This window comes from Staurois parvus, unplaced genomic scaffold, assembly GCF_062004578.1.
Source record: "Staurois parvus isolate SC_StPar_1 unplaced genomic scaffold, SC_StPar_1.0 ptg000293l, whole genome shotgun sequence".
NCBI classification, from domain to species: domain Eukaryota; kingdom Metazoa; phylum Chordata; class Amphibia; order Anura; family Ranidae; genus Staurois; species Staurois parvus.
Genome location: NW_028318089.1, coordinates 793045 through 807527, shown reverse-complemented (window position 1 = coordinate 807527; position 14483 = coordinate 793045). Strand labels below are relative to the sequence as shown.

At 44.9% G+C, this 14483-nt stretch overlaps 1 protein-coding gene across 1 annotated transcript; it reads left to right on the top strand.

Annotated features, from left to right (window-relative positions):
- Window positions 1-617: 617 nt before the first annotated feature.
- JPT1 (Jupiter microtubule associated homolog 1) lies at window positions 618-11294 on the top strand. The gene is made up of 5 exons (XM_089682646.1): window positions 618-764; window positions 4897-5048; window positions 8364-8452; window positions 10890-10908; window positions 10994-11294. The coding sequence occupies exons 1-5, from the start codon at window positions 688-690 to the stop codon at window positions 11113-11115; spliced, it is 459 nt and encodes a 152-aa protein (XP_089538772.1). The 5' UTR covers window positions 618-687; the 3' UTR covers window positions 11116-11294.
- The last annotated feature ends 3189 nt before the right edge of the window (window positions 11295-14483 follow it).

The window sequence follows — 14483 nt, the reverse complement described above, 5'->3', positions numbered from 1 at the left end:
AAGTGGTTAAAGAAACGCAGCGCCGTAACGCAAACAATGGCCTGGTCAGGAAGGGGAGTAAATCCTCAGGAGGGCAAATGGTTAATGAGCACATTTTTGTCAGCCCCAGAACCTGTGTAATTAATGTTTGGTTGTAGAGGGATGAGGTGACAACCCTACCCCACACACATACATTGCTAGTAACTTGGTGTATACTCCAGGCCCCAATTCCTGTCTAGTTATGAGGTGGTTTGTGGTAAACATCGCTCAGTGACATGATATCAGCCCCTATTCCTCCACACACACCCCACCCAAACATCCCAATGCTCATTCTTCCTGCAGCATGACTCTCCCAGCCATGACCTCACACAGCCCAGAGCAGCGGCAGTCTGCCACAAAGAGAAACCGAAATGGACAAGCCGAGGAGCCAATCAACACACAGAACTAAGACCGGCTTCTCCGAGCTTCGCCCTCCCATTGGCTGTTTTATTTTTATGAAGGCGGGACATGCCTTAACGCCACATGCTAGAGGATCAGGTAAAAAAAAAAAAAGAGATTCCAGACAGACAGGACGAACGGCCAATCACGTCGCCTGGGCACCGATTCTCCCCAATGACAGACACCGTAACGGTTCGAAGCGGCCAATCACTGCTCACCAGGGGCGTGCCTTGGTATATAAATTCCGCAGCTGTCTTCACTGGTGGCTAGATGATGCCGAAAAGAGGAGCCATGTCCACTACAGCTACATTCCAGGGACTGGACCCCGAGAGCCGCAGCAGCTCTAGGTGAGGCCTGCCATACAGTTCGGGCTGGGTCTGTGAGGGGAGGGTGGGGCAGTGCCCGGGTGCTGAGCCGGAATGACCGGTGGCTGTGTGAGGTAATGTGCCCAGAAGGTGGAGGCTGTGCCCGGTGTGGGGGACGCCTTGTCCAGTCATATGGAGTTACTGCAGTGCTGTGTCCCCACCATAGACCCACTGTGAGGAGCGCAGCCATTGTCCTCGGATGGGAGCTCACTGTCCGCCCTCCTGGGTGAGGCTCCTCTGCTGGAGGATAACAAAGGGAGGAGGCCGGCCTGTGCGGCATGGACACCTCTCCTTTCCTGTACATCCATCACCGGTACTAGGTGGGGGGAGCACCTTGTCAGCTGGACCCCCACACATGTGGAAGGTTCTGGTCACACTGGGTGACGAGGAGTCGCTGGGAAGACTGGAGATTCCCGATATTGGCAGTGTGTGTTGGGTGTTGTACATCCTGCGCCTGGGTTCACGTTGTGGATCGCACAGGAATTGCTGTGTTCACTGGATCAGTGTTATCAGGGGTCCTAGTTCACACTGTGCTGCAATTCCTGTGATTAGACCTCCCCAATGCAGGGCCATCTTTACCACAGAATGTACCTAAGGGCCAAATTTGGCCCCTGAGCTTCTTTGCTGTGACCAAGGGAGTCTGTTCATGTGAATGGACTGGCTGTGGGTGACACATTGCATGAAAATTGCACATACAAAACTGCAAATGGGGCCTAAGGCCTGCTGGCATTACAAGTGGGTGTTTAGGGGGCATTATTGCTGCTTCCCTAATGCCAAGCAGAGGCCTATGATGGATCTGCATAGCCAACCGAACTGGTCACATGTGGAAACTGTGCATTTGTATCTGTGTGGCAGGAGTGAAGCTACGGGTCGCATCTGAGTTGCTTTTCAAGTCTATGGTAATGGGCTGTAAATACATCTGTAATTGTTCTGTGTATCATAAACTAGTTGCTTGTGGGGTGGGGAGATAAATGGAAAGTTTAATTCCTTGTCTTTTTTGTTTGTGTTTTTTTTTTTTTTTTTCCTCCCACATCATACTGTCCTGCTGTGTAATGGTTCTGCAGACTGCCCCAGTCCTTCTCTTCTGGGTTCCCCCACTGGTGCTCCTGGTTCCTCACAAAGTGCTTGCTCCCAAGCTGGCTGTGTCCATAGACACACAGAGCATGGCTCAGCCTGGCTCCTGCTCCCCCTCACAGGCTGTGATTGACAGCAGCCAATAGTTGATGCTGTCTCTGAGCTGATGAGGGAGAGCTGCTGCTCTCCAACATATAATTGGGTAGATTGGGCTTAGGTGAGTAAATGGGGGGGGGGGGGGGTGCATGCTGAAGGTTTTAATGTTAAAGTGGTTGCATTCTATGTATGAAGGTAAACTGTAGCAGCTCCTTTAACACCTGAGCCACATTGCTATCCTGTGATGTGCACAAGGCCCTTGGCTCTCTGGGGACTCTCCCTTATTGGTGCTATTGGCTCTTGCTGCTGTCAATCACATACAGTAGCAAATGAGGGGCTGGGGCCAAGCCTTATCTGTGTTAATAGACATGCAGAGCAGGAGCTCAGGAGTGAGCCTGCATGGGTGCCCCTATAGAAAGCTGCTGGCTCTGGGGGGCTCTTGGCAGGAGAGGGGCCAGGAGTGCTATTGGGAGACCTGAAGTGGAGAATCAGGGGCTGCTCTGTGCAAAACTGCACAGAGCAGGTATAACAGGTTTGTTTTAAAAAAAACATTTAATATCACTTTTATTCATTGAATGCATTGAAGTGGTAGTAAAGTGAAAGTTCTTAATCTGCTGATAGGGTTTTTTGACACACTAGGTCTCTTCTGTCATAAATGCTCCCCCTACCTGTCAGTGAGTAATGTGATCTGAGCCACACATGCACAGCTCAGACCACACTTACAGCCTACTTTGTATGCTGCAGCAATATGCTTCTAATGTACATGGGTGGGAGTGACTTCCCCTTGGCCCCGCCTTTCAAGCAGCCAAAGATGCAAGACTGGGAGATGGAGGCCCCCAGGGAGACCCATGACAGCTCAGCGCTGGAGGGCTTCATGTGTAGGCAAATCTGTCAGCATGTGCTAGTATGCAGTGCATGCTGGGAACATTAGAACTTAAACCTGCCAGGGGTCCAATTTCTATTGTTGGGTAAAGCATGTTATTCCTTGAGAACCACTTTAATACACTTGGAGGTAGTCTGATGTGCCTTTTAATGTGTTGATGGAGGTGCGTTGGTTTGCATTAGCCAGTATGTGTGAAATGTGACCTTATTGTGGCCTCACACCAGGGCTGCCAGTGTAATCCTCTGCCTTCATAGTGTTGATGCTTCTGTGTTAACAAATTGCTTTGACATTGGTGCTGGGAAGCAGCCTGGATTTTCAAAGTAGAATTCTCTAACACTAACTAGCCTTGGAGGATCTTCAGTCTGGAAAGTTGGCAACTACAAATGCCTCCTGCTGATGCCAAAGTGCATTGCCCCATAGACTTCAGTAGGAGCACAAACACTGAAGCACCTGCACTTTCAAAAACAAAGCACCATAGTGTGATTTCCACTGTTGTGCATTGCAGTGTGATGGTACACTGGAGAAATTGCACCAGTCTAAACGGGCTCTGCAGTGCACATGAAATCAGATTTTCATTGTGGCCAGGGCACATGGGAAACTATGGTTTTAGGTCCTTGCATTGATTTTCTAGGGCAGGAAACCACAGGTTTTGTCAACAAGCCCTTATAGATGCATACTGTAACCTAGAATTGCTTTGCCAGGATCTTATTTTGCTGGGCAATCTAGCTGTAGATAAAATAGAATCACTGTTTAGTGCCCAGTCACTTTTGTAGCATTTGGAATGTCTGCCCTCCATTGCCTTCAGTGGATCCTTAGCTTTTCTGAGAAGCCTGGGATTGTGGCTTTCAGTGGGGTCAGTTGCCCAGAGGAGCTACAGGACCATCTGTTCAATCTCCTCTGACAAATGGTCCCAAGACAAGGATTTCATCACTTCCAGTTTCAGAGCTGTCATTTCCTGCCTGTTAGTCTGGGAAGCAGCTGATCTAACACAATCTGTATTTGATCAGCTGCCTTGGAGGGGAGGCATGAGGGTGGGGGGAGTCTATTGACCCTTGCCATAATGTCTCCATAAAGAGTACCTGTCACTGCAGATATGGCAAGGGAGGCCTGGTCACCCCCTTTGTTTTTGAATTAAAAGAAAAAGCAAAACCTTGGGCATGTGTGCACCTAATCATTTAAAAGTAGTTGTAAAGACAGAAGGTTTTTTACATTAAGGGTAACCCATGTGCAGCTTCCTTTTGCTTAACCAAGCCTGAATGCTGCTCATTGGCCGAAATCCAGCAGTGGGAGGGATTGTCTCCTTTCAGTGACAGCCAGTGAGCGGGGTGCTGAGCCAAGCTGCACTGTCAATGGACACAGCATGGCTTGAGAGTAAGCCAGCATGCTCGCTCCATAGTAAGCAGCTTGGGAATCCCTTAAATTGCTGTGTAACGAAAGGCAAAACTTTAGTTTTGGATATAGTGAAGGATTAGCATCCCTGGCAGTTTTTATTGCTGTCTGGGCCCCCTGGCAGGGAGATTCATGCTTTGTCCTGTTCTCATTGACAGTAAACCCAATCTTCATTCTCGGATAAGTCTTTCATAATGTTAGTATGCAATGCAGTAGAGCCTGCAGGCTTTAAGATTCTGATGCAGAATTTTGCTGTACATTGGGACTTTGGCTCTAACAACTAGATTTGTATTGCAATAACAAATGCCATGAACTTGCTTAACTTGTACTGGTTGCTTTTACTAAAATCTGAATGCCTGTCACTGTCAACAGTCAGACATTCATATGCTTAATCACTCATGGATCTCAAAATATTTCCAATTGTTGCAATGCTAGTCTTATACAGACTGACATAAATATTTGCAGATACTGACTGATTTGTTTCAGGTCAGTGACTCAACTTGTTCTGACAACTTTATTGTATTGAAGTGGGAGGATTGGCATGACACTAGATGCCTAATTTGCAGAATGAATTCTACAGGTAGTCTGTCTTGTTGCTTGTCCTAGGTTTTTTTGCCTTCACCAATGGCTTATGGAGTTTACAATACATTAAGCTTGTGTTCTTTCCTCTAGAGTCCTGAGACCTCCAGGTGGGGGCTCCAGCTTCTCTTTTGGTGTTGGTGATTCACAGCAGCAACAGCCTGTTAGAAAACATAAGATGGCTTCCAACATATTTGGCATACCAGATAATGAACCATCTCCTGCATCTCACGCTTCAGAAAAAGGTAAACACCCACTGCCTTATGTATACTTTAAAAGATTTTTCAGGCTCTTATAATAGTGGAGCTACATGATGAATACATAGGATGGGCTTAGAGGACCTTCAGCCTACCCCACTTTTTTCTAAACTCCAGCTTAGCAGGTGTAGTCACAGTACAGATACTTTGCCACTGGATCCTGTTTCTGATATCATTGTCAACACACTGCTCAGTTCTGTGCTTTTATTGTGACATCATTGCATGTTCCTGCCAACAACCTAGAAGAGCTGGCAGGGCCTCTAAATGATTTGCTGCTAGGCCTGCCCTCACTGAAATGAGACTGAAGGCCTCCTGGGATATGATGTGCATATCCCAGGAGGCCCAAGTGAGCACTACATGTCAGTCTCCTAGGTGATTGATGTGGAGATGTGCTTTTGTTAAAAATGGTAAAGTGGTAAGTACCAGTGCATATTTGAGGAGAACCTGTCACGTTGGGAATTTATGTAAAAGATGCACTAGGTCTACATTTTGAAGAATGTTACTCCCCTTGCAAATTTGTACTTGGTGTGAGATTGTCCTTCTGGCTGCTTGAAGGATAGCCAAATGAATGCCACATACAGGGTTCCAGTGAAGAACAGGAAGTGGACAGTGGCAGGTCATGCTTGCTGAGATGTAATTTAGCATCTTGGTGGATTTTGAAGGAAGGTATGGCATGTATTTAAGCACCTAGACGGCTTGAGACCAGAAACTGATGGGAATTTTTCAGATTTTGGCTATGCAGGGTCTATACATTTTGACTCTAAAGGAAATTAAAAAATAAACATGTCATGCTTGCCTGTTCTGTGAAGTGGTTTTGCACACAGCAGCATTAACCCTCTTCTGAGTTCTTCCACCTGCACTCCTGGCTCTTTACCCCCCTCCCTGTTGGCACCATAGCAAGCCCCCTGCTACAGGGCCTTTGAACGGGCTCAAACTGGTCTGTCCACTGACTCACAGCTTGGCCCTGCTTTCTCCTCACTGGTTGTGTGGTTGTGATTGACAGCGGCAGGAGCCAATGACTGCTGCCTCAGTCTCCAGTAAGGATAGCATCTGTTCTCAGGCAGTGCTGGATTGAGATCTGGCTCAGGTAAGGAAGGGGTGGGGGGGGGGGGGGGGCAGCACACTTATTTTAATGCAGAGCATTCATTAAGGTTAACCTTTTGAATTCAGAACCACTTTAGTCTGCTTTCATTCAAACCCAGCAAGTACCACTAACCTTTTATTCTGGAGACCTGGATAGTTCCCCATTGTGGATGCCTTCTAATACTTTGCTTAGGCAGACTTGGTGCTTTGCCGTTTCCCCCACATCTGCAGCTCCTTCAGATGGTCAATGGAGAGGTTCTGGTGCCAGGAGGGGTAGCTGAACCAGTCAGCCAGGTTGGTGGGGGGAGGGTCAGTGCCATGCTAGAGGTGGGGCTGTATGCTATCAGAGGTGGCAGGACTTGATGACTTCAGTCTAAATGCCATCTTCTCAGGGGCTGAAGGGGGGTAGGCTGCTTGTGTTGGTGGCCACCACCATTGAAGGCTGCAGCTGTGCTGTGGATGGCTGGCCTCCACTTGTTCCCAGCCATATCAGTGGTGTGGGTGACTGCATCCTGCTACAGGGGCTCTCTGGGGAAGGGGGGTCGCTGTGTGGTGGGGGGGCAGGCCTGCAGTGTCCTTCAGAGGGCTGGCTTTCATTGGGCTGTGTGGAGAGTTCAGGGGTTCTTTGCCCATGAGGTGTGCACTGGGGGGCTCTTCCTTGATTTTGCACAGGGGTGTCTCCAGGCTCCACTATATGGGGTGGGGGAGGAGCTGACCAAAGATGTGGTGACCTGGTGCCAGATTTGTTGAGCCCTGGTGTGAAATCCTTAGTGAATTGGATCTAAAACATTTGTAAATTTAGTCTTCAATCCTTGGTTTGGCTCCCTGTACAGCTTCAAAGGAGCTCAGACAGGCCAGAGGCACATAGAAGGAACTTATATCAGCAGCTGAACATGTGAAGCATTCACATTTTCTTGTGCATAGTTTAATACCAGAATCTTGCTATAATTGGCTGTATAAAGTGTCCATAATGGCATGTTATATTTGCTGTAGTGTGAGATTCCAGTCAAGCATGGTAACAGCTCATTGTTTGCTGCGTGTTGCTGACAAGGTGACGGCAACAAGCCGCAATCAAACAAGTGTGAAGAGTGATCGTGAAGTCCTTGGAGCTGATTGGCAAGTAGGTAAAGCATGGGGATCAAACCTGTATGGGTGAAGCAAAACTGTTTTGTAAGCCATAGTGGTAGATTTACTAAGTGCAGACTGCAGTTGCACTCACTATTTTCCTTAGTAAATAGGGCAGAGCTTTTCTTTGTAAAGAATATCCAATCCAGTACATGAAATTGATAAAACAGAATTTTAAATGCACATGATTGATGGAAATGACAGCACTTTAACTGGGTAATTTTTACCAACCAGATTTTTGCAAATGGGTAATATAAAAGAACTACAGTTAAAAAAAAATTAGTAACAGCACACTTCACATTGCAAATGTGAAACATACGATCTAGGTGGATATGCAGGACAAGTACATAACAGAAACTGGCAGAGCTTTACCACATTCACTAAGCTCTGGGAAAAATGAGTGCAACTGCAGTCGGCTTGCCTTCAGTAAATCAGCCCCATTGTGTCCACCCCCTTAAACTGTCTGTCTGATTTAACACATCCCAGCCCACCCCACTTTAAAACTTAATCTATGCTAGCATTCCCCCCATCCCTGTGTTTGCATATTCCTGATGGGGATGAATTTGTACCATACAGGAGTACAGCTGCATTAAAGGTACCAGTGAGTTGTGCAGGTGCACAGCACTGGGGAAGACTGATCTTCCATGGAGTTGGTTTGGATTGAAGTTTAACTTTGCTGGCTGACCCCTTTTGCAGAAATCCTCACTTGCAAGGCTCACTTTTGTGGTCACCTTGCCTATGCAGGACACAGTGGGTCTTTTGCAAAGGGCATCCCTAAGCCCCCCTTACTTGCCCTACCTGAACCTCACTCATTGCTGCTGAGAATACCACTATAGATATGTGGGAGCATGTGAACTACTGCCCTGAATCTTGGCCTTTCCTATTAGCCAGCCTTTAGACCTGACTGTCCAGAGGAATATAATTGCTTCCCTGGGTTGTAGAAAACAGCTGGCCCTGGCAGGGTGCAGATAAAGGTGGTGGTAGTAGTACCTTACAAATTGTGGGTAAGGTGACAGCTTTAAGATTCCATAAGATGTATGTACAGGTGTAACCTGTTTAACATTGTTTTCCAGTAAGCTTCTCAATCTCTTGCAGATAACCAACATAGTTCAGCTTGTGGAAACCCAGAAGATGCACAGAAAACGTGTATTCAGGGAGAATGCGGAGAAGCTGCTGATCAGATGGTTTGTATCTGTAAATCTAAACTAATTATTGCCAATACCTACCTACAGCTTGACTTGTTTAGAAACCTGTTTAGCTATCAAATGATGGGTGATGGATGCCATGGGTTCTGCACAGCCACAACTTGGTGATCTGGTCAAAGATCTTACAACAGGGTGGATAAAAATAAATTAAAAAAAAAAAATCCTTTTTATTTAAATCGGGATTTTTTTTAATATATTACCATCCAAAGGTTATTCCATCATGAAATAAAGATTAGTTTTTTAATTATGTAGAGGTTTTTGTAAGATTATTGGGCAGTTTCTCTGCCTACAAGATATTATCACAGATGCTTGGTTTACTTTTGCAGTTCTCAAAACTGAATTTGACTCAGCGGAGATCACATGCCTCTTCACAGCAAAAATGTCTTAACATGAACGGAGTTAAGAGACCTTAATCCTAACTTCTACAAACCTTGAAACTTGGCACTGAAGGGGTTGATTCTGTATTCATAGAAGTTCAGTGAATAGAAACAATATTTTTCTGATTGTTTGGAGTGGAATAGATTTTCACAAGAAGAAAGTGAAACTAAGTGAGGAGGAAGGGGCTGACAGTCTACGTTTCTTAAAATATATAGATTTTGTTTAGCCAAATTAGTTAACAAACATGGATGTTTGTTTAAGCAAATAACATATGCTGGAATGTTTCAGTTGAATAAATCTATTTAAATTGTTAAGGTAATGATTATTTTTCTCTTTCCTAAATACAACAGAAAAGTTGTCCAAATATGAATGATTAACCTATTAAACTGGGGATAAAAAAACTAATATGAAAAGTTGTTGTTATAAAAATCTTCATCTACTTGCATATTAAAGTTATACCAGCAAGAATTAGTCTTTATGTAGAAAACTAGGATTTAAATCAAGCCTTACTGACTAGTGATTTTAAATCCGTTTGATTTAAATCAAATCCACCCTGTTTTACAACATGTTGGAAAATGGTTTGGTAGCTGTCACTTCTGACACTTCCCCATGGGTTGGCAGCTACAGTCCTTAAACTGGCTTAATTTGCTTTTATTAGGAGTATTTGGCTGACTGTAGCCTCTTCATAGAAATGATACGTTGTCTGAGAAATTCTTAATGAATGTTGTGACTCATGAGTGACATCACTGAAACTACATTCTGCAAGTCACTTCCTATTACCCTTGGTGCATAATTGCTCATGGTATTGGTATTCATATTCTCAACATTCTTGTATGTAAATCCAATCAGAAGTTTTCAATATATTTAAAGCTGAACTCTATTAATAGTTAAAAGGCATTTGAATGCCTAAATGGGAGTTGTATCCTAACAAAATTATTCAAATTCTGAGCTGCACAGACTTGCCAGACTGCACGGCAAGGTTGGTGATGGCAGATTTTTTTTTTTGTGCTTAAACAGCTAGGCTATCTGATTCTGGTAGAGTAAGGAGCAGCAAGAGACTGAGCTCTGCTTTAACATTTTTGTTGGCACATACAGGACACCATATTGAGGGCCCAGGTGCTGCACCTACCTTAGCCTTTCTATAATCTAAAATGGGGATACACGGAAACATATTGGCTGAAAATGGCTCTCAGCATTTAGCTGGTACAGGACTGTACTGATTCTGTGAGCTATAGTGAAGAAAAGCCAGCAATTGCTTTTAAAAACCAGCAGTGACAGCCAGCGAGGGAGTCTCACTGTATACAAAGGTCCTGTCCCTCATATGCTATTTCATAAAAATAAATACATGAAAGTAGGAAAAATGGAGCATCCCCACCCCCCACATGCAGATGTGTTGGTTCAGTTTTCAGCCACATGCATTCTGAATTTTCAGTATCTGTTTTGGCACCAGAATTTATTTCGGTGCACCACTACTCAAAATGTGTAAGTGTTTGTCAACCCTTCTGTCTCCTGAAATGTCCTTGGGATAGGAAATGAGGGCAAAGCCCAACAGCGGTTATACCCACCCCATTCAAGTCTTGGTTGGACATACTTTTGTGCAGGTCCTTCAGGCATTTTTGTTAGTGAAGGGTTCTGACAGCTTGTTGTATGGCCTAAATAAATTCTTATTGCACTTTTGTTTTCATGCAGAAAAGAACACCTCCAAGAATACCTGGAAAATTTGCTGGGCAAAGTGGTGTTGGGAATAATGAAACAGTCTTTGGCTGTTTCAAACCAAATTATTTTAAAAACTAAAACATTTAGTTTTAAGATGGGTGTGCTGGAGGATTATAACTGGCAAGCTGTAGTCCAATGACTATACTAGTGACCACTAGGAGTATCCCACGGGTGCAAGGAAATATCACCTATGGGATATGGTTGGGGTGGGTTTAATACTCAACAGGAGAATTGTGCAGGTTCACTTTAAATCTACTACAGTATCTTCACTATAACTGCATCAAACACTAAGCTTTCTAATGTCTTTATTTTTTCCATTTAGGGCGAAGCAGAAATACCAGGTGAGTAGCTCATTCTAAATAGTTCTGTACAGTTACATATGCTAAAGATTTAGTTCTGTTGCCAATACACTGTTTCTCTCCATAGAAACAGAGTCTGGAAAAGATGGATCTCAAGCTGCTGGAGAAAGCATACAACCTGCTGCCCCTGTAGCAGTAGCTGGTAGGCGAAACCCTCCAGGAGGAAAGTCCAGTCTGGTCCTGGGCTAAAGAAACTGAAGAGCTTTAGAATTTTCTTCCATGTGACTGTACATGTGTTCCTTGTTTGAAGCACTTTGTTCTACCCTCTCCTTGTTGTGTTTTGGGATCTACTGGAAAAGGCATGAATGGTTTTCTATTCTCATGTTTGTACTTTTTTTTGTTTCACATAATAAACAATGTTAACGGTTGCTGGTGTATTGTGATCTTAAAGGATGGATTTTTACTAAATACATGCATAAATTACAGTAGGTACTAATGCAGCTGCTTCTGAGACTTGGGAGTTAGTCTTCTGTGGGGTGGGGGGGGGGGGTGAAACACACTGTAGATTAACAGCTACTCTCCTGTCCCATGATCAGTTGGTGTGCTAGCCATAGCTGGCTCCAGCATGTTGATTCTGGGCACCTGGCTGTGACAGCCTGCAGCTTTACAGCCAGGTGCCCACTGCTCAAGCCATGCTGCACATTGTGAATGGTCCCATAGTCTTCTGGGACTTGTCAAATGTCCCAGAAGATTGCAGGGAAGGGTGAGGAGAACTTCCACTTCCTGGTCACCTAGGCTGTAGGAGTGAGTACCTGTCAAAACCAGGTACCTGCACCCCAAAGGTGCAACTTCTCGCCCAGTAGCAGGGCATTAGGCTTAACTTTCCCTTTTGGGTGGAGCTCTGCTTTAAGATATCTCTAGCATCAATCAAACATAAATGTTAGCTGGTTTTCAACTGGATTCAGTAAAGCTGTCTGAAGCCAAATCTTGACCACAGCCAGTGCTCATTAATATAAACTATCAAATGAACTGAATCTAAAAGGTGCAAGCCATGTGGAAGTTTGAAGCCTGCTGATTTTTAAATGCTTGCTGTACACCTGTCTATACTCATCAGTTTAATATTTTCCCAAAAACTACATTTCAAGGCATGCTGTGGACAATGAGTTGCTTATTGACCTAACATTTACTGCTACAATTTCAGCAGGACAGTCCATATTTGAAAATGTGAGTTTAAATTTTTTTCAGCTGGTATGACAAAGTAATTGGGATTGCAGCTGCAGGCACTTCCTGGGAGATCAGTAAACTACACTTCTCCTGACTGAACAAACGTGTTCTGAATTTGGGTTCAGGGCCCTAAGGTACTGGTGGCATATGCTGGGTGTACAGGGTAATGAGTTTTTCACCTGTATTGGCTGGAGGAGACCCTTGCTGTTCCTGCTATGTCAGTACATTCAAACAATGGTTCAAAAACATTTAACCATAAAATGTACATGTGCTTTAACTTCACATACATCTCTAGTGTGCACAGCTATTTCCAATATAATTTTAGGTCAATTTTCTGGGGCAGTTACTTGAGGGATTGGCTCTGCCTTAGCACAAACCAGATTGAAAAACCCACCCCCTTACATCCAGGAGTGAATGTAATAATGTTCTGTACCCCTATGGATCTGATATGGTTGAGCCCTCGGGTGACACATTCCTGGTAAGGTTGCTTACCTGAGGGTTTTCCCTTAATGTGCTGGGCCTTGTTGCTTGACTGTAGGAACTCCAGCAGCCTATTGCTATTTTGGCCTCTTCTGCACCAGTAATGGCACTGGTGATCTTTGGTCCCCCTGTAGAGTTTCTTACTGCATTTTTACAACAGTATAGTACCTCTTGGGCAGGTCACCTGTATGGGAAGCAGAGGGAGACAAAGATGGCCCCACTCTTTCAGCACCAGCTGAGACTTCCTGCTGTGCAGGATGTGCACTTCAACCCAGCTACTCAGTCTGGGCATAAACACCCAGTGGTCTACTAATGTTTGCACAAATGTCAAACATTTAACATTCTCAAGTTAGAATGAGATGTATAAGATGTCGTCTGTATTAGTTCAATCTTTTGTCCCCTGATCTAGCCAGTAGTACACCTCATCTATTGGAGTGCCTACACTCAAATGTGGCTAGTCCTCAAGGGCTTGTTACATGAATTAGCAGATTTGGATACCCTAACAAATTGACACTTTAACTCCAGCCTAGTGTTCATGTAGATTAGAAAGCTTTTTCCTCCCCCTCAGATCTTCAACTGCTGAGCTGGGTGACAGGCTGGATAATATAGATGCTATTGGTCTCCACAGCTTTGCCAGCAAGTGCCTGCAGACCCCTAGCTATGTGGCTTCTGCTGGGGAAGCCCATGAGTTTACCTCTGGAGCAGTGCTATGTATCTTCAGTACCTTGTATATATGCCTCCCTGGTGAACATCAGAAGTGTGGGCCTTGGGGCAGGCTGGTCTTGTCTGAGATGCTTTCTCCCTCAGAGTAATAGTGCATCTCTGGTGGCTATCTGCCTATGCAGTGAGTGCCATTGAAATCCTGCCTGTGGGCCCATTATGCTAGTATTGATGGCCAGTCATTTTGCTTAAGTCTGAGGCTTTCCTAGGTGCAGTAGTTGTTTGTCACTTGCTTGCAGGTGGCCATTTTTTGGAGCCCAGTGGTGGTGACCCCAGTTTTATTGACTTTTTATGTGGCTCTCCTGATGGGGGGGGGGGGGGGGGGGAGAAATGCTTCTATCCAAGCCACTCAGTCTCAGCTCTGGCTGGCTGAAACAGCTGTGGGTAGTAGCTGCTTCCCTCTGGCTGCTTTCTGGTACTGGGTACAGTTGGTCATGCTGCCCCCACAGCTCATTTGCAACAATTTGGGATGGGAGCTCAGTGCCTGGCCTGTTTAAGGGTATGCTACCTCTTGCTCCTCCCCATCTGACACTAGGGTAGGAGGTCATCTTTCTGCAGATCCTTGGCCATATAAGATGCATATCTGCACATTACAATCTATAAGGCATATGGTGTGGCTTTTTTTTTTCTTTGCTAATCACTACAGGGGGTTAGTTTCCAGCCTAGTACCTTTTGGCTCAAGGAGAAATCTCAGTTGCCCATCAGTGTCCTGGAGCTGCATGCAATTAGATTGGTTTGTCAGTCTGGTGGCTAGGATGAGGGATCCCTAGTAGCACCATGGAGCCATTTGTGTGGGGTTTTTTTTTTTTTTTTTGGTGCCTTCCTGCCATTGAAACAGTTTCCAAGACTGTTACAAAGGATAGAGACTAAAAGGGTTCCAGTACTTCATGTAGCACTGGCATGGTCTCATTCTTGACACACCAACATGCTGCTCCTGGTTGTGGATGTTTCTTGACATCTCCCTCTGCAAGAGTGGTTTTGTTTTTTTTGTTTTTTCCCCCATCTGGCTTTTACCATTGCTAGCTTGATGGCCTCACCATTGACCAGGTTCCATAAACCTTTCTATGCTGAAGGCATGTAGATTCACTTCTTGGAATAGTCAACAAAAGCCCCTGTGCTGCTACCTACCTTTTTACTAAAACTGAGCCGTTATCACAATGTGGTTCAAACAGCTCAACAAAGAATAAATGCAG

Bases quoted from the DNA above. Each gene is read 5' to 3' on its own strand.
- JPT1 (XM_089682646.1), top strand. From the start codon at position 688: ATGATGCCGAAAAGAGGAGCCATGTCCACTACAGCTACATTCCAGGGA. The intron at 765-4,896 runs GTGAGGCCTGCC...TCTTTCCTCTAG, and splicing joins GAGAGCCGCAGCAGCTCTAG to AGTCCTGAGACCTCCAGGTG. The intron at 5,049-8,363 runs GTAAACACCCAC...AATCTCTTGCAG, and splicing joins ATCTCACGCTTCAGAAAAAG to ATAACCAACATAGTTCAGCT.